Source organism: Brachyhypopomus gauderio, chromosome 19, assembly GCF_052324685.1.
Source record: "Brachyhypopomus gauderio isolate BG-103 chromosome 19, BGAUD_0.2, whole genome shotgun sequence".
In the NCBI taxonomy this organism is placed as follows: Eukaryota; Metazoa; Chordata; class Actinopteri; order Gymnotiformes; family Hypopomidae; genus Brachyhypopomus; species Brachyhypopomus gauderio.
In genome coordinates, this window is record NC_135229.1 from 9213134 (window position 1) to 9239003 (window position 25870).

At 44.7% G+C, this 25870-nt stretch overlaps 1 protein-coding gene across 3 annotated transcripts in view; it reads right to left on the minus strand.

Moving 5' to 3' along the window:
- Window positions 1-25747, minus strand: part of limk1a (LIM domain kinase 1a) — a 33185-nt gene extending 7438 nt beyond the window's left edge. Inside the window, exons 1-12 of one of the 3 annotated variants that reach the window (XM_076981204.1) lie at window positions 25509-25747; window positions 23198-23297; window positions 13612-13750; window positions 5132-5241; window positions 4647-4844; window positions 4435-4540; window positions 4099-4283; window positions 2353-2539; window positions 2051-2137; window positions 1004-1135; window positions 520-579; window positions 162-227 (exon numbers count right to left, since the gene is read on the minus strand). In XM_076981204.1, the coding sequence (XP_076837319.1) occupies window positions 162-227; window positions 520-579; window positions 1004-1135; window positions 2051-2137; window positions 2353-2539; window positions 4099-4283; window positions 4435-4540; window positions 4647-4844; window positions 5132-5241; window positions 13612-13750; window positions 23198-23297; window positions 25509-25737 (1599 nt within the window). In that variant the 5' untranslated portion in view covers window positions 25738-25747. Of the gene's footprint in view, window positions 1-161; window positions 228-519; window positions 580-1003; window positions 1136-2050; window positions 2138-2352; window positions 2540-4098; window positions 4284-4434; window positions 4541-4646; window positions 4845-5131; window positions 5242-10044; window positions 10274-13611; window positions 13751-17198; window positions 17433-23197; window positions 23298-25508 lie in introns of those variants that run through there. The other 2 variants (XM_076981205.1, XM_076981206.1) reach the window with 2 other exon arrangements.
- Between the last annotated feature and the right edge of the window lie 123 nt (window positions 25748-25870).

Consider the following 25870-nt stretch of genomic DNA (forward strand, 5'->3'; position numbering starts at 1 on the left):
GTTAACAATGCCAAGGTCAGCCTTAACCCCTACTTTAAACCTAACCCTAACACTAGCTGTAACCCTTTCATAGTAAGGCCTCAACCCTAATGCTAAAGCTAACCTCAACCCTAACGCTAAGCCCAAACCTAATGGTAACCCCAACCTGGGGTGACACTCACCTCTCTGACCAAGCAGTTGTGGGAGTTGAGATCACGATGGATAATGTTCATGGAATGCAGGTAGGCCTGTGGAAAACAGCACATTAAACACATCACAGGACGTTCAGACGGAAGACGACATCTCTGAGGGACACGACGTTGAAGACGTGGAGATGCTGCCATCTTTACAGCATGCGCTGGATAAAAAAGTTTTAGAGAGGTATGGATCCCCAGGGCCCTGACCCAAACCCAGTGGGCTGAGCGAGATGGACCTGATCAGAAGTGTGTGAGACGTCTCTGTGCATCTGACTGTGGTTAGCTGTGATTTCTTGTGAATGGACTGTAGAGACACAGCAGGACTGTGGCAGGCGTCACTCACCATTCCAGCTGCAATATCCTTGGCAAAACTCACTCTGTGCTTCCACGGATAATTGCTGTCCTGCAGATGACAGAGAAACAGAACACAGACTTGTACTTATTACATGTAGACTCAGATATGTAAGATACACGAACACTTACACTATGATTCATAACTCAACATACCAGAAAGTCTGAGTTATACACTGTGAACAGACATTCTTTCATACACGCATTCTCTCTCATACACACATACATACACACATTCTCTAATACACACATGTGCATACTCTCATACTCACATTGTCTCATACATGCATATTCTTTGCCACACACACACACACACACACACACACACACACACACACACACACACACACACACACACACACACACACACACACACACACACACCTACATGCATAGACACACACACACACACACACACACACACTCCCACACACACACTCCCACATGCATACACACACACACACACACACACACACCATTTTCTTAATGATGTCTCTTAGGGTGCCTCCTTTGATGTACTCAGAGATGAAATTCAGCCGCTTGTCTTTGTAGAGAACCCCAATGAACTTCAACACATTGGGGTGGTCCAAACACCTCATGACTTTGACCTACGACAACACAGACAGGTGATGTCCTTCAACCTCCTGCTGGTCTTCCTGGGGTTTACTGTAAATAAACTCTGAACCAGCAACAGGAAGTTAAGGCAAAGAAACACACTGCTGTTGTGCACAGTAAAGCTTTTATTTTGAAATGTTCCGAACAATCAATACAAGCTTAAACCACTAGATGGCAGCAACACAACTGTCTACAGACAAGAAGAGTTGTGTAGTCTATTTTACTAGGGCACTAATATTATGTTTCATGCATTTATGCATTTTAAGGTTGATATTGAAATTTTTATCAATTAACAAACATTTCTAAGGATGGTGAATACCAGGAATATGTTCTAACGTTCTGATAATGTTATAATGTTCAAACCCTGAACTGGTCACTGTGTTCCCAGGGGTGATAGTGGGAAAAATTCCTGAGCCTGAACTTTTTCTGAACGGGGGGGGGGGGGGGAGTGTTAGTGTACCATATTTAGAATATTTAATAATTAATCTTTAAATTAATTAATAATAAATAAGTCAGGTATTCATTATAGTGAAATAAAAACAAATTTCTATTAATATTCTGAGAAAATGCTGTAACCTAAAGATTTATATTAGACACAATATGTTAAAAACAGGCATGATTAATTATTTCTTCATTACTGTTAGTAAATTATAGGATACCAGACAACTCAAAGAAATTATGCAAATAAAGTTTAAAAGAATTACAAGTATTATGATTATAGTTAGTTTATATATATAAAATTTAATAAATTTAATAATTTAAATGAGCTCTAGGCTAGGACCCTCTACTACAGACCATGTTAAGAACCTTTACTACAGACCGTGTTAGGATCATCTCCTACAGACTGTGCTAGGACCCTCTCTACATCATTGTGTGTGGAGCATGGCATTGTGGGTGGAGCTCCTCACCTCTTTGAGGAAGGTCCTTTGTGTCTCATCATCGAAGCGGATCAGCTCCTTCATCACCATCACCTCACCTGTCTCTCGGTGGGTCACCTGACAACACAATCCAGAGAGTCTACACGGGTCTAATGGAGGTGTATGTGTGTGTGTGTGTGTGTGTGTGTGTGGCTGTGTTATGCATTTGTTTCCAGTCCGTTCTCACACAAGGAAAATGCAATCTGAAACAGCAACATCTTCCAGTCACTGATACTAAAGAACATCTGTGTGCGCAAGTATGTGTGTGTGTGTGTGTGTGTGTGTGTGTGTACCTTAATGGCCTGGCCATAGCAGCCTTTGCCGAGCACCTCTCCGTGGATGAGGTCAGAAGGTCGGAAGATGCGGTGTGTGCGGTTACTGACCACACGCAGGGACTCCGAGCGTCCCATGTCTCTCCTCAGAGAGAGCGGAGACGCCGTGTTACTGGAGCAGGGAGACTTATCGATGCTGTAACTGCGTCTGATCACACACACACACACACACACACACACACACACACACACACACACACACAGTAAGACAAGCAAAAAAGGCTTTGTTATTCTTTCTTGGCATGCATGAGCAGTGCAGTGCAGCTAAACCATAGCCGTGCTGCATTATACACGTGAACAGCATGTGATCACAGTCCGTCAGTGTCAATGTGTCAGTGTGTGGACATTGTTTGTAAATGAGGCCCAGAATTCACCAACGGTGTAGGTGTAGACTCAGGTTAGGGTTAGTTCTGGGGTTGGGTTAGGGTTGGGGTTGGGTGGTACTGAACTTTTTAATACCATCATACTATCTTCAGATTAATCTGAACTGTAATCTTATAAGTTATAAATAAGAACTTATAATCTTATAAATAAGAGTTGTTTGTGTAAATGCTTTTATTTCTGCCTTTCCTCAACTACACACAGACATAAAATGTACAATGGTCACAGATTCCGGTGTAACACCGGGATACGGTATTATATGGCGGTATATGGTATTATATACGGTATTATATGGCGGTATATGGCATTATATACGGTATTATATGGCGGTATATGGTATTATATACGGTATTATTTGGCAGTATATGGTATTATATACGGTATTATATGGCGGTATATGGTATTATATACGGTATTATATGGCGGTATATGGTATTATATACGGTATTATTTGGCAGTATATGGTATTATATACGGTATTATATGGCGGTATATGGTATTATATACGGTATTATTTGGCAGTATATGGTATTATATTGCAGTGTACGGTACTGGACTGTATTCTGTATTTCCCGTGTGTGCCCTCTACTTTTTGCCGGTCTGTTGTATTATGTTTCCTGCTTCCATTCCTGTCCTCTTTGATTTTGTTTCTTTATCGCAGTTAAGTGTTATTTATTGAATAATTTCAAGTTCTTAATTTCATTTCATGTTGTACTTAGTTTGTTTTCATATTTGGTTTTTGCTTTGTCCGTGTTGCTTGTTTCTTTTCATTTTGCCAAGTTGTTCGCGTAAATCCAAGTAAATCCCAAGTGGTTTCAATGTTGACAATGAAAACGGATTATAAACACTAGCTAGCCATTTAGTTAGCATCCATTACAATTTCATTACCATTTGAAAGTTTCGTTAACATGAAACTGAACATGAAAGTTTCATTAACATGAAGCATGAAAATGTTAATGTAAGTAACTTGTCTGTAAACGCTAGCGTTTACTGTCTACTTACTTTGATTAACATTACTTTCATTAACCTCTCAAGCTAACTAGCTCCAACAACTTCCCACAAGAAAAACAAAAGTATGCTACACTTTTACACACTTCCTGTGTGTTGTTCCTACCCTTTCTGTCAGATTCACCTTTTGAAAATTTGTTTTGGTAGCCTACTGGTAAAAGGCTATTGTAGTTAATATACCATCACCATTTTACAATTCCGTCACTGAAATACTATCATACCACACAACCCTAGTTAGTAGCTAGTTTCGATTAAGTTAGGGTTAGTACCCAGGGTGTGTAAAGGGTTAAGTTAGGGTTAGTACCCAGGGTGACTCACGTAATCATGCGGGAACGCATATTGATATCCTGGTTTGGGGGGTGGGTGATGGGTGCGGTTGGGCTGGTGGGGTCAGACGTGGGGCTGGGCCCATCCACACTGTCCTGTGGGCTGTCCTGCCCGTGGGGGTCATGTTCAATGGTCAGCTGCAGGAGCCGGCTGGTCTCCTGAATCAGCAGGTCGATCTAAAGGAGAAGCCACAAGGATCAGATGGAGGTAATCTCAACCCAAACAAAAAGGACATTGTTCTCGGCCAACCACTGTACACCATCACTTGGAACGTTTCTTCCAGTGTTTAGGGTGTGAAAACACTTGGGGAAAAATCAAAGCCAGTACCTCGTCCAGGGGAACACTGTGGATGGGGGTGCCGTTTATCTCCAGTATGCGGTCGCCTACATGTATGGAGTTCTTTACATCAGGGCTGATGCAGTCTGAATCCACCCTTAACACACACACACAAACATGTTGTGACTGTAGTCTTTCTAGTGTTTAATATGGCTCAGGCTTAGAGCTAGCACATAATGCCCATACCACACACTCATACTCACTTGGACACGCGGACTGTGTGGTTGTGTTCAGGGCTGTAGCCGTTGGGGCTAAGCCCCTGGTCGATGGCCAAGGAGAACCCACGCTTGCCGTCCACAGAGGCCGGGATGGACACCAGCGTGACCGTGTGAGGGATCCGAGAGTTGGGCGAGTCAGGAAGGGTCACCGGGGTCACGATGTTCTGGTAATAACACTGGCCACTAGGGGGAGACGGGCAGTCTTTGTTGCAGATGTGCAGAATTCATGAATTCATCGGTGTGTGGGACCTAGAAGCAGGACTCAGCTTGTTCTGGATCTGAACTCCATTTTCTCAGTGTAAAGCCTTCTGATGTGTGCATCAGAACTGCAACTCTCACAGCTCTCTAGAAAAGGGGCTGCTTGCCAGATTCTGAGCTGAACGTCATGGAAGAGCTCTTAGAGAGCCCAGAGCACAGACGGGTGTGAGAGGTGAGGCAAGGACACTCCCACTATTCCCACTTTAACTCACCAGTACAGCTTGGACCTCTCCACCAGCGCGTAGGTGTCCCCATCGCCGATGAAGGCTCTGCAGTTGAGGCAGGTGAAGCACTCGGGGTGGTACTTTAGCTCTCCCGCGACCTGCAACCAGACCCAGACGTGAGACGCAGAGGACGTGAGACGCAGAGGACGTGAGACGCAGAGGATGGCACAACACAGCCACCTCACTCCACACGTTTCACCACTACACCCACAGGAGCTACAGGAAACAATGAGAACCAGGGAAGGTCACGTTGGAAACGTGTGTGGTAAACGTGAACAATGTTTATAGCAATAAAACCCCAGAGTGGAACATGGATCTCTTTGACCTTGAGGCTTTTCAGTTGATTTCATTCACCATCCTCTCCTCAGGTAGTGGAATCGCTAATCTCTTCCCTCTTCTGGATCTGTATCTCTGTTCAAAACCTCACTTTACTTCCCCAATAAGGCTTCGACCCACTTTAACCACAGTGCTGTGTACATTCAGCTCACACTAACTACACAATGTGGCATTACAGCAGAAGGCAGAAAATAGGGCAGGTTTCTAAAATAAGTTCTCTTTTTAACAGCAGCTACAGTAGACAAAGCTGAACTAAACTGAATTTCCCTTTAAACTGGCGAATAAAAATAAATGTGTCTTAAATAATAATAAAAGTCTAGCGTCCTTTAAGGGTGTGATGAGCCTTTTGAAGTTTTTCAGTATCACACCGGCTTCAGTCAACACAAGCTACAGTGGTGAATATGAATGATGGTGCTGAGGCAGTACGTGTGATCACATGATCATCATGTGCAATAACAATACACACCATTGTTTACAATTAAAACACTACACGATGTTGCTAGGACAACAGTTGAACTAAGAGCCAACACTGCATACCCGACATCATCCACTCTGTCACCTCCAGGGGAAGTTACTATGGCAACACCAGCAGCCAGACACCCACTGTCCCTTTTGGGACGTGCTTAGCAACAGACAGTTCAGACAGCTGATGGTAAACCATCACTTAGGATTAGAGAGGCATTAGAATGAGTTAGAGAACAACATCACAGCAATGCCAACACATTCCACATAAGAGGACAAGATATAGGGCGGGGCTTATTCTATAAAAGCATTATATAGGGCGGGGCTTATTCTATAAAAGCAAACAGAGCATTATATAGTGCGGGGCTTATTCTATAAAAGCAAACAGAGCATTATATAGTGTGGGGCTTATTCTATAAAAGCAAACAGAGCATTATATAGGGCGGGGCTTATTCTATAAAAGCAAACAGAGCATTATATAGTGCGGGGCTTATTCTATAAAAGCAAAGAGAGCATTATATAGTGTGGGGCTTATTCTATAAAAGCAAACAGAGCATTATATAGGGCGGGGCTTATTCTATAAAAGCAAACAGAGCATTATATAGGGCGGGGCTTATTCTATAAAAGCAAACAGAGCATTATATAGGGCGGGGCTTATTCTATAAAAGCAAACAGAGCATTATATAGGGTGGGGCTTATTCTATAAAAGCAAAGAGGGCAAGACGATTGGCACAGCAAAAGGGGGCAGGTGTGAGCTAGCTGATGGATGTTTCAGTAGGACATTTGGACACTCAATCCAGCCCGTCAGCCCCTCAGCTGGTACCAGGGTGTCACAAGAGTGATGGGGTAGGAGGTGATTCTGTGAAGATGCAGCAATAGTGCAAAACACTGGAGGAAATAACCATGATGCCACCACCTTCCTCCACACATGGAACCATATGACACCCCCCCCCCCACCACCACCACCACCACCACCACCACATTCCTCCTCCACTCATGCATTTGCACACAGAAAACTCATGGCAGGACATGTGGATGGCCAACCACACACACACGCACACACACACACACACAGCCCCCACTTCCTTAATTAATAAAGGACTGATGTACTCTGGCCAGTGAGGCCCAGACTCCCACACAGCTGCTCACTTTGCTAATGGAACAGCTGTTACCCCCCCCCCCCACACACACACACACACACACACACACGTATGTAATGTGTAATCATGTTTTATGGTGGTTTTCAGTGACATTACAGTAGCTAAACACCATTATGTCCCCATCTTAACCTTATTTCTCACACTAACCTTGACAAATAGTATTTACAGTTTTTGACGACTGCTAACATGTGTTTGTCCAATCTGTAGTCACATTTTCAAAACTCTAAACACAGTGAACACAACATCAGTCTTCAGTGGCTATACTATTAGTACAATTCATGTTGTTTTTGCACAAAATGCAGTCATTTTACATGTTTCTATAATGTTTACATTTTCTATACACACAAGGTTATCCAATAACAAAATTCTGGATCATTTTTGTCTTATTTACAAATGCTTGCACACAGCATGTCAAAAATGAAAACCTAAGGTTCAAAAATGCCAGATTGGTCCCTATAACACTGTGACCTCCTTCTTTAGTTTTTGAATGAACTCTACCAACAACTGGTTCCAGAAGCAGAAATGGAACAGGTGGGAGGAAACACGAGGACATCTGTGATGGGACAATGTAGCATTCTGTCATTCTCATATCATCACAAACTGGTTTATAGACCATCCAATATATGATGTCCCTTTTCCTCCCGCCCATCTCGCCTTTCCTCAATCCCACTAAGGAACTTTTTTCAGTCTGGAGGTGGAAGGTGTATGATCATCGGCCCCATGACCAAATGTCCCTCCTGGATGCAATGGATCCCGGCTGAAGGGACATTTCAGCTGAAGACTGCCAGGGGTGAATAAGGCATAACAAGCTTTTCTACCCCAGGTGCATGGCAAGGGCCAACATCAGATGTGATGTGGATGAAAACATGTGGCCAACTGCTGAAGACCATTTAGATTACACGTAACAAGACTGTTCAGTTTTGTATTCTGTTTTTCCCCCTTGTGTGGCTTTTTTAGTATATGTGTATTTTTACACATATGGGACTATGGCTAATTATGTTTACAATTACGGTAATTATTTTTTGGCTTAGGTCACAATTTACAGTAATGTCCCTAATACAGTAAAATATACCCTTTACTGCAAAACTGTTACTACCTCCTTTTTTTGTCTAATCTACATTCCATATAGTACCTAACAGTAAATATCACTCATTGTGTAGACAGTGTTGCCAAAAATGAACATTTGAAAAAAAAAAAGTCCAAATGAAGTGGATTACAGTAAAAATGAACTGAATAAGAAAACAGTGATTGTGGTTGTGCAGTGTACAGTGTACACTGGTTGTGGTTGTGCAGTGATCGACTATGTTCATCTCGAATAGAGAATCTGTGCTAATGTTTGAAAGAATGATTTAGATACTGAACCAGGTTTGCTGTGCTTTAACAAAGTTGGTGTATAAAGAGAAAACTTTGTTTGCGTTGTGAAATGTAGAGTTGGTATTTAGTTAAGAAAATGCGCTTTTAAACAGGATATAAACTATTTGGCTCTTTGTATGAGGTAAATGTTACCTGGTTCTCCTCATCCTCCTCATCCTCCTCATCTCTAGTCCTGTGAGTGGTGGGATGGGGACACTATGGAGGTGCTATGGAGGCATTGTGGGTAATACTGCAAGTGTTGACGTTTAACTGAGCAGTTATAGCTACAGCATAGCTAGCATAAACCATTCTGTATTTCATTCATCCAATAATCAAACCAATGAAGTGGTGTGAATGGAACTGTAAACACCAGACATGATGTCATCTGGTGAGCTCATCCCAAAACACCTTCATACGATGAATGATGCAAAAAGGCTGCATGGAGACACTGAAGAAGCACGAGACAGACAGAGGACGGTGGGGACAGACAGGGGACAAGCAGGCAGCAGGGATCCCAGCGGCCTGAGCTCAGAGCTGCGGTTTCTCCGAATGCTGCTGATGTAAGACAGATGGAGTGCAACATCATGGCTGCAGAACTCGGCATCACATCACAGCTGCACAACATGGTCGCCGAGCACGACTGCACATCACGGCTGCAGAGCACGACTGCACATCACGGCTGCAGAGCACGACTGCACATCACGACTGCAGAGCACGACTGCACATCACGGCTGCAGAGCACGACTGCAGAACATGGTTGCAGAAGACGGCTGCACATCATGGCTGCGGATGTCTGAAAATGGACATGTGGACTCAACCCTCCCCTACACAAGACCATGTGGACTCAACCCTCCCCTACACAAGACCATGTGGACTCAACCCTCCCCTACACAAGACCATGTGGACTCACCCCTCCCCTACACAAGACCATGTGGACTCACCCCTCCCCTACACAAGACCATGTGGACTCAACCCTCCCTACACAAGACCATGTGGACTCAACCCTCCCCTACACAAGACCATGTGGACTCAACCCTCCCCTACACAAGACCATGTGGACTCACCCCTCCCCTACACAAGACCATGTGGACTCACCCCTCCCCTACACAAGACCATGTGGACTCACCCCTCCCCTACACAAGACCATGTGGACTCAACCCTCCCCTACACAAGACCATGTGGACTCACCCCTCCCTTACACAAGACCATGTGGACTCAACCCTCCCCTACACAGGACCATCGCTGTGCTGAGAAATGTGGTGCAGAAAATGTCTGAAAATGTCTTAACTTACTGCCTTCAATTTCTTTGTATTTTGGTATTAGAATATTAAAAAATTTTAAATACAAGTACCAACAACCGAGAAAGAGCGAAACACAAACCAATCGAAACACATTTTAAGGTGCTAAGCCTCGTCCCGAAGGACCTGAAAAGATTGACATATTTAAAGTCATGTTTAAACATAAGTAAACCAAACACTGCTGTGGCTAGTTGTTATTCACGAGTCTGTTATGAATAGCTAATGTCAGGGACAGAAACCCTCCCGCAGAGCGCCAGCATAGAGAGAGCCATGAGAGAAACAGCCGACTTACCTTTTTATCCCGTTTCCACAGTTTCAGACAGCAAAATCCCCAGAAAAACAAATCGCTCAACATGGCAGCCACTTAGCCAGCGGTTCTGCTACAGTCCTGAGCTCATTCTACCCGACACGGCCGCGAAACGACAACACAGACCCGGCGGAGCGTGGAGGAGAAGGCTGAGCTCATCTCTGAAAGCATCACACCCCTCCGTCCCACAACCCCCTCCTTCTTTCTTTCTGTGTGACCTCATCTCATCGCTTCCTGCCGAGCTCATGTGCTTCTGCGTAGCCTTGCTATCTCCTCCCCCACCCCACACACACACACACACACACACACACACACACACACACACACACACACACACACACGCCTCTCCCAGTGCTCACTGACTAACAACCTGGGATCCCTCAAATGTGGAAGAAAAGATAAATACTTAAATGACAAGAGAAAATCTGTACATGATCAAAACAAGGTGCAATGAACACTTCTGAACTTCTGCTGAGCTGAGCCTTGATCTGGTTTTGTGACGCTGATCAAAAGACTCTTGCAGTGAAAGGTAGTGATGTGTGTGCGGTTCAAGGGTCTTAAGAGCTACAAGCTTCTCCCTGTCCTGTTTCATAAAAAACATGAGCCAATAATTTCCAGTTACGAAGCACGTGTGTACATGCATGTGGACACGTGTGTGTGTGTGTGTGTGTGTGTGTGTGTGTGTGTGTGTGCAGTAATGGTAATCAATGAGTTCCGGCTGGCCTGGTCTAGCAGCTGCTGCTGGCAAATGAGCCATCAGAGTCTGCAGATATTAATAGAGTCAGGCAGGATATCAGAGCACAACACACAGACTGTAACACAGAAGGGACTGGCCACAGAGACCCTGCTGAACACCGGCAGGTCCCTGTCAGTATCACACACACACACACACACACATGTACACACACACACACGTACACGCACACACAGACGCACGTACACGCACACATGCACACACACACGCACGTACACGCACACACGTACACACACACACACGCACACACGTACACGCACGTACACGCACACACTCTCTCACACATGCACACACACACGGGTGTGGATATGGTGTTTTTCCTCTTTCCATTTAAGAAGCCAGACCTACACTAAAACAGGGATCATAATGAGCATCACCTTTTTTCCTGGTACGAGCCTTTTCCAGAAGACCAGAACTCCCTTCCTCTCCTCTCCCCTGAACCACAGACAGCACCTGTCTCACTGAACCACAGACAGCACCTGTCTCACTGCTAACAGGTACAGCTAGGCCCCAGTGTACATACTGGCTCTTCAGTAAACATGCTAAGGAAGCTATGATGTGTGTCGACAGGAGAGAGACTGTAGTGTATGTGTGAAGAGAGAAGAGAGAATGAGGGGTGTGATCTAATGACGGAATTTTGGCTCAAGTTGCACGTCATAAATCACCATGTAAGACAGAGACAGACAGGGATGTCAGGGGGGACTTGTCAGTTTAGGATTAGGGTTAGGGGTTAGAGGTTGGGGGTTAAGGTTAGTTAGGGCTGACAAAAAAGACAGAAAGAAGAAGGTATTCATTAGCACTCGGGGTCAGGAGGATGGAGGTTTATATCAGGAGGATGGGGGTCTACATTAGGAGGATGGAGGTCTACATTAGGAGGGTGGAGGTCTACATTAGGAGGGTGGAGGTCTATATCTGGAGGATGGAGGTCTACATTAGGAGGATGGAGGTTTATATCAGGAGGATGGGGGTCTACATTAGGAGGGTGGAGGTCTATATCAGGAGGATGGAGGTCTATATCAGGAGGATGGAGGTCTATATCAGGAGGATGGAGGTCTACATTAGGAGGATGGAGGTTTATATCAGGAGGATGGGGTCTATATCAGGAGGATGGGGGTCTACATTAGGTTGATGAAGGTCTACATTAGGAGGGTGGAGGTCTATATCTGGAGGATTGGCAGATGCGCCAATTTCAACTCCAACCTGAGGTCTAATATCCACACTGGAGGGTCTGTGACTGATGGGCCTAGAAACAAAACTATAAATATGGACTTCTTACTAGCTGAGCCGCCCAATGGAGGATGGGTTCCCTTTTGAGTCTTTTGAGTCTTGAGTCCTCACAAGGTTTCTTCCTAATTCTAGGGAGTTTATCCTTGCCACTGTTGTCCCTGGCTTATTCATTAGGGATCTGGACCCATGCACTTATATAGCTGCTTTGTGACAACATGTGTTGTAAATAGTGCTATATAAATAAAAATTGACTTTGACAGGACAATTGACAGGAGAATGCAGTAGACATCAGGACACATCCATCACAAGACTCATTACTATAACAGGAACACAGCATTTGCTAAAAAATAACAAAGACATACCTCATAAGAATAGTCTAATAATCAAAAGTAGTGGATTAAGTAGATCATTGTGTTTTTACACCTGAGGTTGGTGCATTATGACGTGATGTAAATGGAGCCACAGGTTTGTTATGTGTAATGGAGATGTGTCATGGACTCACATGAACTATATTTACAAGAAACAGGAAGCAAACTGTGTAAATCCAGATCTGGTTGTCATTTTTGTTCAGTTGTGATTTCCCTAAATTCAAACAAGGCAACAGTTCATTCATCATCCACTTCCTCAGATTCATCGATCATGTGTGGCACCCTAACCCTAACCTAGAGATCTCCTCCTCACAGAAGGAACGGTGCTTATCAAATGATCCATCATCCAAAATACAAACCCGGCCGCAAACAGGCCCAAAAACAGGATTTCCCTGTAACTGTAACACAGAAGGGACTGGCCACAGAGACCCTGCTGAACACCGGCAGGTCCCTGTCAGTATCACACACACACACATGTACACACACACGCACGTACACGCACGCACGCACACGCACACACACACGCACGTACACGCACGCACGCACACATGCACACACACACGCACGTACACGCACACACGTACACGCACACACGTACACGCACACACGTACACGCACACACTCTCTCACACATGCACACACACACGGGTGTGGATATGGTGTTTTTCCTCTTTCCATTTAAGAAGCCAGACCTACACTAAAACAGGGATCATAATGAGCATCACCTTTTTTCCTGGTACGAGCCTTTTCCAGAAGACCAGAACTCCCTTCCCCTCCTCTCCCCTTCCTCAGATTCATCGATCATGTGTGGCACCCTAACCCTAACACTAGAGATCTCCTCCTCACAGAAGGAACGGTGCTTATCAAATGATCCATCATCCAAAATACAAACCCGGCCGCAAACAGGCCCAAAAACAGACCCAGAGTCTCTCTCCTCACCTCACATCCAGCACAACCTTCTGCTTATTATCATGGTCTCCTCTCCCTGAATTATACACACTGGTTCTTTCAGAGTTTCCCATCTGAGAACACTGGCTTGCTGTGTAATTCATAGGGGTCTTCCACACACGTAACTCCAACAATCGGGTGTGAATGTGATTTTGTTGCCCTGTGTAACAGGAGCAGCTGTGTAACTCAACCGAGAGAGAGGAGACTCCAGCATGGTGGGAGACAGAGGTCAGCAGACAGAGTAGAAGATCTCACCATGATGAGGCCCGTGGAGATGGGTTCAGAACAGCCATGACACAGTTCTCCAAACTTAGTCCAGTAGTCCTTCTTACAGAAGAGACGTCCATCTTTCTCGTAATACCAGTGGGACAGAGAGACGCTGCATTCACAGCACCTGAGAGAGAAGAGAGAGACACAGGGAAACAGATCAAGAGAGAGCGAGAGAGCGATAGATAGATAGATAGATAGATAGATAGATAGATAGATAGATAGATAGATAGATAGATAGATAGATAGATAGATAGAGACAACTTTCAGATAAGAGCCCTGGTTAAGCAGTAGGGGTGTGTGTGGTTAAGGGGTGTGTATGGTTAAAGGGGTGCGTCTGGTTAAAGGGTGTGTGTGTGTGGTTAAGGGGTGCGTCTGCTTCTGTGTGAGAGACGGTTGTCTTCATGTCTCGGTGTTCATGTCCTATTTTTGGAAACAAAGCCAATGATATGTTGAGCTTATTTCCTCTAGAGCCAGACGCAGGGTCTCCAGCATAAGAACAGAACCAAACACCCCGATATCAGATGTTGGCCACATGCTTAGGAAAGTGTAACTGTGAGTGAATCAGACAAGATCGAGTAACACTGATATCGACTGAGAGAGAAGTGGATTTGAATAATGGAGAGAGATGAGTGCCTCACTCAAACCCGTCCTGCGGGCTTCCTGCTTACGCAGACATGCATCGCCACATGATGGGGGAACAATATTTCATCACTTCCTCCAGGAATGCAGGACCAGACCTTCGTTTTTGATCTGAGACAAGTTGGAACTTGTTTGGTCAGATAATGTGTCAGTGCGAACGGTTCTGCTAGTGAACTGTGACATCACTGTTTCTGCAAGTGCCACTGCTAAAGCATCTTGTGAGTCAAATACAGGTTAGGGTTAGGGTGTTGGGGTCAGGGTTAGTTCATTTCTGTTGTATGGCAAGCCTTATGGGCCTTTCAGCTATTGGTAAAGGGCTATGGTGTAAGGGTTAGGGTTAGGGTAAGGGCTAGGGTGTAAGGGCTAGGGTGTAAGGGCTAGGGCAACATGTATCGGCAACAAGAAGCATGTATCTCCAACAGGAAACATGTATCGGCAACAGGAAACATGTATCTCCAAGAGGAAACATGTATCTCCAACAAGAAGCATGTATTGGCAACAGGAAACATGTATCTCCAAGAGGAAACATGTATCTCCAACAAGAAGCATGTATTGGCAACAGGAAACATGTATCTCCAAGAGGAAATATGTATCTCTGCTCCGACACGGAATGAAAGCCTGGCGTTCATCAACAGACAGTGACAATATCAAAACCCAGAACTTTCATTTTTACCTTTACTTAAAGTAAAGTACCTTTACTTTACTTTCTGATTGTGTGATTTGTGTGTGACTTGTGTATTTGTCTGTATTTTGTGTAATTTGTGTGTTAACGGGCCGCCCAATGGAGGATGGGTTCCCTTTCGAGTCTTGGTTCTCCCGAGGTTTCTTCCTATTCCCCATCATAGGGAGTTTTTCCTCGCCACTGTCGCCTATGGCTTGCTCATTAGGGTTCTGGACCCATAGTATTGTTAACCTTTTAAATCCTGTAAAGCGCTTCGTGACAACATGTGTTGCGCTATACAAATAAACTTTGATTTGATTTGATTTCCAACAGGAAGCATGTATCGGCAACAGGAAGCATGCATTACCAACAGGAAACATATATCACCAACAGAAAACATGTATCGGCAACAGGAAACATGCATCGACAAAATTATCCCAAAACCAGGGGGACAGGACAGGATTACCATGGGGTATTTGACACATCAGGGGCTTTTGGGGCACATCAGGGGCTTTTGGGGCACATCTGACCTCCCAGACAGGGCATACAAAAACAAAGAAAAGGCTGGGGATGCCTCTATTTCCACACCTCCCTTTCTCTCCCCCCCCCCCCTCTCTCTCTCTCTCTCTCACACACGTGCACTCTCTTACTCTCTCTCCCTCCCTCTCTCTCTCTCCCTCTCCCTCTCTCCATTATTTCATTGAGAAGCATCCCCTGGGTCAAATGCAAAGCAGCAGCACCCAGCGTTAAAGTGCCTTCGTTTATGTTCTAGAGCACAAATGCTACAGAGAGCAGTCAACATGCTAGTGTGGAATGGCTGGGTTGCTCTGCACTGCTCCAACATGCATTCTGTAAGGAGGGGTCTCGGACTGCTCCAAAACGCACTCGGTGAGGGGTGTTCTCGGACTGCTCCAAAACGCACTCGGTGAGGGGTGTTCTCGGACTGCTCCAAAACGCACTCGGTGAGGGGTGTTCTCGGACTGCTTGAAAGGCATCAGCATCAGCCCTTCCCTGCTTCTCTAGCCATGGAAGCATGATGTCATCATGTTGGCAGAGCAGCACGACCTCACCCTCAGGGCAGCCCCTCCAATCAGAGCACTTGAATCTGCCCAGGAGGTCTGCCAGCCAATGGGTGAGGGCGACAGACCCCACAGGAGACAGCTCAGCAAGCCGGCAGGCTTGGCCCCGCCCTGCCTCCCTGCCGGTGTGTGCGTGTGTCTGGAACTGAACTAGAAGAGAAACCTTGTGTGGAGCTCAGATGCAGCGGCTGTATGTGGCCCCCGAGCAGACGTTAGTGAGGCGTACGCACCTTAGTGAGGTGCACACACGTTTGGTCTGGTCACTCACCAAGCAACAGGGCTCAGTGGTGTTACAGGAAACAGCTCAGAATGTCACAGTGTACAGAGTTGTGAAATATTGTGAAATAAAAAATGCACATTCCACTAGATAAAAGCAGCGGAGTTAAGGGGGTTTCCATGGCATGTGCTAACAGGGACAGGAAAGAATTAAGGTCAGTGTTTGAGTGTTTGAGTGAATGTTTTATTCCATCTGACCAGAGCAGAGTTTCAGTTACAAGTAATGCTAGTCCTAACACAAAAAAAAACTAACCATAACCTTATTCCTAACCCTAACCTCTAACACCTCACCCTAACTCTAACCCCAACACCTCACCCTAACTCTAACCCCAACACCTAAAGCTAACACCTCACCCTAACCCAAACCCCTAACACCTCACCCTAACCCTAAACATCTCACCCTAACCCTAACCCCTAACACCTCACCCTAACCCCTAACACCTCACCCTAACCCCCAACACCTCACCCTAACTCTAACCCTAACACCTCACCCTAACATCTAACACCTACATCATGGATATCGGCCAACTCGGATGATTCTAATGAGAAGACAACTGACATGTTCAAGAGACACAAAAGGAAGTGAAACCCCGTCCTCCACAATGTCTCTAAAGATCCTCTCACATAAAAGCTCTCTCAAAAACCCGCTCACATAAATACTCAACCGAAGTAACACTGAATAACAAAAAAGCAACAGGACATGTGGAATTCACATTCAACACATGAGCTGCAGATGATGTAAGAAGCCCTGATGTGTTATTCTGGTCTGTAAGGTGAATGCAGCATTTCAATACATAACTTTATTTCACACCAGCTCACATACTATGATATCAATGTGTAAATGTACGAGCATGAGATTTCTTTCAAAGCTAATGCTATCAGACATCTGCACCCAAAGTTGTCCAGTATGAACTTACTTTCTGCCTTGTGACAGATTCCTGTAGCGCTGATCTCGCCGTGACATCTCCCCTCAGAGGGCCAGGACCTTAATGTGTGAGTGAGGAAGCATGTCACAGCTCACAAGAGCTGTGGAAACCGCACCACCACGCCGACAACTCAAAGCCTCCACTGTGAACAACTACCTCTCTCTCTCTCTCTCTCTTGATTATTCTGTCTCTCTCAATTATTATCTCTCTCCCTCTCTCTCTCTCTCTCTTTCTCTCTCTCTCTCACTACTGAGCACCTGGAAGAGAGAATGTTCAACTGTGTGTGTTGTTCCTGATGGTTATGTATGTTTTTTTTCATTTCCTGCGTTCTGTAGCTCATTCAGAGCTTTGGGAGGTGAAACTGCTCCACCCACATCCCTCCTCCATCTGCTGGGGTCGTGACATCATCATCAGAAGGGCGCTGCTCCATCACTCAGGCAGTGAGAACTTCCTAACACCCAGAGAGGCTCCACTGACTCAACTTCCTCTCGGCCCTCATGTGACACGCTCGCCCAGAGCCGTCATGAGGGTGTGCGGCCCCGAGACCACGAGCTGTTCTTACCTTCCTCTCGTGGGCCTGACACTTCGCCGGCTCTGCACCCGAGCAGCGGCCGCTGGTCGTTCTCTGCAGGAGACCACGGCTTGTCCTCTACAGCCTGAGCTTCAGGAGTGCTAGATGGTGACAGATCCCAGATCAGCTCACCCTCACAGCTCCCCCCTGACACTGGAGCTCTGTGGTCTGTACAACAGCAGCGAGCCGCAGGGAAACCCCACAGAATCACGCGTGTCAAATGTTCAGCCACATGTGAGTCACATCAATGTACACTTACACTGACACTACCTAACTGTAGTTATGACACTAGCCATAATTTCAGTGATTTAGTGATGATTATTATTTGCTAATTATTATTATCTTATATCCACATTATTCTGGATTCTCAGTGATATGTGAGGTGGGAGGCAAGGAGAGGGCCATGCAGACAGAAACACACAGAGTCTTAGACACAGATGAGGTGTCATACTGTACAGGAGGAGAGGGTCAGGGTCAGGATCAGGGTCAGGGTCGTGGCTAGGAGAGGAGGAACACATTATACTGTACAAATGGTGCACAGTGTATAATGGGGAGATGAGCAAACAAGTGCACTAAGAGAAAACGACAAACACCCTAAACCTTACACCAACCCTAACTCTATTACCCAGTCCTTATAACCCTAACCGTATACCCCTAACCCTTTACCCCTAACCCTATAACCCTAATCCTAACCCTATAACTCTGGTAGGGACAGTAAACATCCACCCTGGAATGACGAAGTGCTGCTTTGTGTCAACATCCGTAGAAACATGAGCGCGTTGTGCAATTCACCTTGTGCACTGGTTTGGTCTGCTGTGATTGGTCAGATCTGATGGTCCTTCTGGCAGTGACTGATTACTGGTCTCATTTCGATTTCAATTGAAAAAAGTGTAACATAGTGATGTGTGTGTCGTTGTATTGAGTGTCTTTGTGTGTCGTCTGTGTATTTATGTGTCTTTGTGTGTGTCACATATACAGCAACTTATAAAAAATGGAGAATTGTGTGTTTGTGGAGATAAGAGAGTGTTGGTAGAAGAACTGTTCTCTGCTCAGCTCAAGGCTGTTTGGCAGTTCTGAGACTGTGGTCCACAGGCGTAATGTGGACCAATCCCACAATAAGTCCTGTGAGTCTGAGAGGGCAAAGGTCAGTGATCACGACCTGAGCTGCTTTCCCATGGAGTCACAGCTATAATCACATTCTCCAAGGGCCTCTCTGTTTTTCCACCCACAGAGTGCCAGGTCTGTAAATAACCCCCACTCTTATCAGCCAGGATTATTCTATCTCTCTCATCTGCTGGCCACAGGTTTTGTTTGGCTAACACACCATGCAAAACAGTGAGGAAGAAATTCATAAATACTTCCTTTAAATACCCACACACAAACAATACTCTCTCTCTCACACACACACAAACACACACACTCTCACACAGACACACACACACAAACTCATACACGCACAAAAACGCATGCACATAAACTCACACACACACGCATATGCACACACACACACACACACACACACACACACACACACACACACACACACACACACACACACACACACAGATACATCCATTCCCTTTTTCATCTCAATCTAAGCTTGCTCTAAAAGATGGTGTACACATCATCATTCCTGACTGCATCATTACAGAGAGCTTCTGTCGGCGGCCCAGCTGATGCATGGTGCGGCCTCTGAAGCTCCTTCTAGTACAGGCATATTCTCATGACTCAGCAGAACACTGCGATGCCAATGATGTGAGCTGCATGACCCTGGAGAACCTGTCAGGTGCCCTCAGTGGGGCTGAGATTATCTGTCCCTGAGCCCTGGGGACCTGGTCTCCACCTCCACCATCTTCGCCACCTCCACTCACACCGACAGTTCATCCTGCTGTCATCTGCTTACATGCACACACTTCAACACAAAAACAGATACACACACTCCTTCACACACACACACACACACACACACACACACACACACACACACACACACCCTCCCTCTTGCCAGATCGCCAGCCCAGCAGCCCCTGCCCGCTAATGCAGTTTGAAGCTCTCAGTGTGGAGCTCTCTGCCAAGTTCCCAGCCAACAGAGAACCACTCTCAAGATTAGCAGCTCATATGCAATACAACAGCAAGAGAAAGAGACCTAGAGGAGAGATCCTCACCCTAAACCCTAACCCTAGCTCTCACCCTAAACCCTAACCCTCATTCTCACCCTAAACCGTAACCCTCATTCTCACCCTCACCCTAAACCCTAACCCCTACCCCAACCCCAAAACCCTAACCCTCATCCTGTGGAGGTGCATGTGGATGTTAATGCCAAATCGCTCATAGGAACGAGCAATTTCACAGGAAATATTTTCAACAATATTCTAATATTCAATATCCTAATGCCACGACTGGTGGAGCCTCAAACCCACAAACACCACAACACTCTATTACCCCACAAACACACAACACACTATTACCCCACAAACAACACACCACACTATTACCCCACAAACACCACAACACACTATTACCACACAAACACCACTAACCCAAACACCACAGCACACTATTACCACACAAACACCACAACACACTATTACCACACAAATACCACAACACACTATTACCCCACAAACACCTCAACACACTATTACCCCACAAACACCACAACACAGTTGTGATTTAAGCTACGTGATTTATTCACAATTCACATCCTGATACAAACACTGCTAAGCTAGGTGATTTATGTACCCTTCACATCCTCAAACACTGCTGAGCTAGGTGATTTATTTACCTTTCACATCTTTGCACACTTGATCCAAGACCTGCTTCATAAAAGACATCTCATTAACACCCTCAGCAGTATAGCTGCACTATTACACACACACACTCTCTCTCACAGATACTCACACATGACCACTCTCACACACAGACACTCACATTCTAGGGTTAGGACATTTGTCCTGCTCAGGAGGTGACAACAGTGGCATGCTTTCAGAAGGTCCTGTCTCCACACGCCACAGCAGGTCCTGACTGAGGTCTCCTCACACCACAGCAGGTCCTGACTAAAGATCCCACCCCATGAAGCTGATAAACAGGTGTAGGATAATGTACATGCCTGATACTATTATGACACACACAAACTTTACTTCAAAATCAAAGTCTTTTGCATCCACTGTGATTAAATTATAAAAAGTCCATTATACCCAACAGATACACACCTGTTCCCAGGTGAGGTTCATACACCTTCACTGTACACACATGTTATAACATGACAGGATAAACAGGACCACTTGGTCAGTCAAGTTTTACCGGTTGTTGTTAACAGCACAGAATCTCTCAGCCGAGCGTCCTTTCAGTATCATATCTAAAATGCTTTAGAATCTGTAAAGGAAACTGAACAAGATGAAGTCTTCTTTTCCTTTACTGCTGACAACAATGCACACAACGAGTCTCCCACTACCTTGCTGCCCAGAATGTCAAAATAAGAGCCTAATTTGCTCTTGGCTGTGTTTATTCACAGCCACAGCTAACAAAGGTTGAACTATAACATCTACTGGATCTCTTGTTAAAATGCAATTCAGCAGTGGAGAAGCTACTCATATAAACCATTAATATCTCCAACACTGAGAACTTAAAACATCCAGCCCTGTACGTCTTTAATGGCATGACTGCAGTCTCTGAGAAATCACTCACTGGTCCAAATGTAAAATTATTTTTCATGTTACATAGCTGGGTTTGCTTAAAAAAATATACTGACTTAAATAATTACACGATTAACTGAAGAACAACAATTATTCTTTACAGAAAACAACATATTTGGTTCACTGGGAACCACTTTGTGCTCCACTAACATAGCTAGCTAGAAGCATCTATAGTGTCATCTAGAGTTTAATTCCACTGAAGATAATAAGACATTACGAGTTTATTTCACTCAGTTGTAATGTGTGTTGTCAGTAAAGCTCAGGAATATCCTGCAGTGTAGCTGTGAGTCATGAGTCATTAGAGCCCTTGTTCTCATCAGCAAAACAAAAACAGCTGACAAAAAAATCAACTTAGTGGGTTATTGGAAAAGAAGCAATTAGGAGAAAAGCACTCACAAAGCAATTAAACACAGACATAAACAAGCACACAAGCCTCATACGAACAAGCCCAATCTTACAGCACAACACACAGGCTCATATGAACAAGCCCAATCTTACACCACCAACACACAGGCTCATATGAACAAGCCCAATCTTACAGCACAACACACAGGCTCATATGAACAAGCCCAATCTTACACCACCAACACACAGGCTCATATGAACAAGCCCAATCTTACAGCACAACACACAGGCTCATATGAACAAGCCCAATCTTACACCACCAACACACAGGCTCATATGAACTCAGACACACTACATTTCAACAGGTCAGTTTTGCACACAGTAGGCCCACTCAGATCTGAGAGAGAACTGAACACGCTCTGTTGTTCACACTCCTGCCAGGCCGCCTGAGTTCTTACAACTGGATGGTTAAAAATCGACACCCTGCGAGGTCACCATGCACAGTTACCCTGCACAGACACCATGCACAGACGCCATGCACAGACGCCATGTGTTAAGTTAAGAATTGCCTACAAAGTGAACTGCCTTTATAGTGAACTGCCTACAAAGTGAACTGCCTACAAAGTGAACTGCCTACAAAGTGATTAGTTCCTGCACTTATTCAGTTAAACTCATTGTTATACAGCACTGACATCTCCAGAGTTTCAGCCGTTATGGTTTCTTCTTTATCTACAAACATTGTGTCACTATATAGGAAGACCACAGCCCAAAACATATTGCTATAACAATTTAGGACAGTAGTGGAAATGATTGGACTTGTCAAGCCAATTTGTGAAGGATTTGTCAGAAGTCAGAAGTCTTCTACAAATGCAAACACACCAACTGCAAAAGGCATGTAGCTGTACCCAGGTGTGAAGGGTCACGAGAACTTTTTAAACTTTAGTTCACAGGGCCTGAAAATACAGCATAAATACCCAATCAGACTTCACTATCTCAGGGACTTTGTAATTCACAATTGTGTCAATGAACCATTTGGAAAATGGTGGTTTGGGTGTGTGAGTGTACTTTGGATCTCACACCTCGAGGAGGATGAGAAAACGCTGGTCCTGATATATGTAAACACTTCAACATGTCAGAAACACACTCTCCCTGCCTTTACGTCTTCAGTGCACATGAGGTAGAAACCAAGACCAGAGCTGGTTTATCCTCAAGACGAAGAGGAACAATCACGCCTGGTAATCAAACCCTCTTCCTGAAGCATCAGTCTTCAAACAATGCTGAAAACTGGTTGTTTTATTCATGTTGTGAAAGGTTAGTCCCATTCAGTGTGAGATTTAACAGTGTCTCAATACCATGATTAGCATTTGTCAGTCACTAACCTGAAGCAAACTGTGTGCCAGTCCGTGTTGAGAGTGTGGAAGTACTGCCCATCGAAGATATGCTGTCTGCACCCTGCACACACGGGCATGATCCCACCAGCTGTCAAACACAAGACAACAGCATGTCACCGGCCTGCCCTGCCTCAGACAAAAAGCGGCCATCAGATTTTTGATTTAAACGTAAAAAGTCTTTGAAATCACTTTATATATCGTATGCATTATAAATATGTTAAAGTTATTCTTAAATTCTTGATATGAACAAATGGTAATAGTTAAAATTGTAAGAACTGCTGTAGCTATAGTTCATGTAACATTGCTTAACAGTTGGTCTAGTCAGATCGAATAACAGCTTCAGTAACATCGGCAACACGCTGCATGTTTAATATCTGAGGACATTTCCGGGAAACCAGTTTTCTAGCATTTCGATATTCAATGTTACACAATGCAAAAATGTGTGGCACACAAAAGAAATGTATTTCCTTCAAATCTCATTAGAAGTAGAAGCATTTGGAGCAGTTTTAAACATACTACATCCAGTTAAAGTGTTTCTTCAGACTTTCTGATGTTATAGTACCTCTCCCCACACCTGAAAGTGAAACTCACCTGTGGACCTTACAGTCCATGTGTCCATATATAAGACAAACATATGGAGCTGGAAAAGTCTGCATTTGGCAAAATATTTAAATATCATGTTGATTTTAAATAAATACATGTATATAAAAGTACAATATTTATTATAGATTCAATATCGACCCAAACAGGATGAGCAGTATATTATGCAGACATTGCCTACCTTTCTGTATGTATCTGTATGTTTTTTGGGTACTTATTGTAGGATGTTTTAGTGTTTTTTTATTATGCAAGTAAAAAGGTAAAATAGGCAAAGGTGAAAAAACTGAACAAACTGAACCTGACTATACAGCAAACTCACTAATCTTCATTTCAGATACAAGACTTAATGTTCTCTGAGGGAAATAGAATCAGATAATGAGGCCCTTTGTGTTTCTTACAGTGATGCAGACTACATGTCTCCATTAGGACTTTAATTCAGTGATCCAGGAGAGAGCCAGCAGTCTGCAGAGTGCAGCTACACGTCTGTGCTCAACTAGGCCTGTGTGTGACTTAAACCAGTGGCAAAGACCAAAATGTGATGTGCAATAATTTTTTTCTTGTGCATGACAGTTCTTCTTGCAAGTCCCATTTTATATTTTCATATTTGTTTCATATTTAGTGGGAGTGTCATATAGATGATCAAAGCAGCCTACACCCCGAGCTACAGAAGATCTTCCATTCAGTCTTCCATTACAAACTCAAACTCTACAGCTCCTCTGTCAACCACCAGGTCAAACCCATCTGTCTACTAGTGGCTTTTAAGGGGGCAGGACTGAAAGCACGCACACACACACACACACACACACACACACACACACACACACACACACACACACGCTACATTTTAAAAGGTGGTTATAAACTAAGCAGAACTGCAGAAAACATTTATTATTTTTCTATTTTTAGGAAAACATTTCAGGTTCTGTGGATGAATTAACCTGTAAATAAATAAAAATATACAATTACATGGAGTATGCACGCTAACATTGTAAAATTGTAAAACACACACTTTGTCTGTCTGTCTGTCTCTCGCTCGCTCTCTCTCTCTCTCTCTCACACACACACACACACACACACACACACACACACACACACACACACACACACACACACACAAACTTCAGACAGGGAGCAAACATGCACTCCAGCCTTGTCTCACAGGCCAACACTCACATTCACATGTGGACCACGTGAAGACTCAAACATGCCCGTACACACACATGTATCATGTTTCTGACATTTGTACAGGATGTAGGATATGACATACGTTTACATATATTAGTATCTAGGTGGAAGATAACGTTATTTAGTTTATGAATGTTAAAAATGAAACGTACTGTGTGTTGTATTATACCTGACGCGTCAGCATATGAATAACCGTAATATTTACCACAAAACAACAGACCTTTAAGATCAAAGTTCTAGATACATCATTCTTAAATCTGACAGCTAATTTACAGAAGACGCACCCGAAAAGCTTGGACGCATCTTCTGACACGCACCAGAACAATGTCTAACCAGAACCAGAACCAGAACCACCTTTTAACCTGAAAGTCTGCTACAGCATTAAAGGGGTATCATATTTCCAACGCCACCAAGACACCGTAGAGAGAAAACAACTATATTCTCGTAGAGACTCCCTCCTCTCCTTCATCTACGGACCACAGCGCGTTTAAAGCGGCGTTTGGGCCACACGAACCTTCGTCTTCCCCCGCGCGCGCGTCCTTCCACGAGCAGCAGAGCAGCATCAACCTCATCCACCCTCCAGCCGCGAGCTCCGTGAAGAGCCCACCACGGTAATGCACGCGGGCTTCGGTGTCCTCCAAACCACCGCTACGGTTCCTCGTGGCGTTCCTTTCGCGAAAGGCACCGGAGATATGCGGTTCCTGAAGAGGATTGGCCAACCGACGCGCTCGGGACACGCGCATAAGCGCGCGCGGTCTGCGTGCGGACTGTCACAGACGCGCACGCGGCGCGCTGCAGTCTCCACGACCACTGCGTTTATTCCCCCCTGATCCCGCTTTGCTGACTCCAGAAATGTTAATTATGAGATGAGAACTG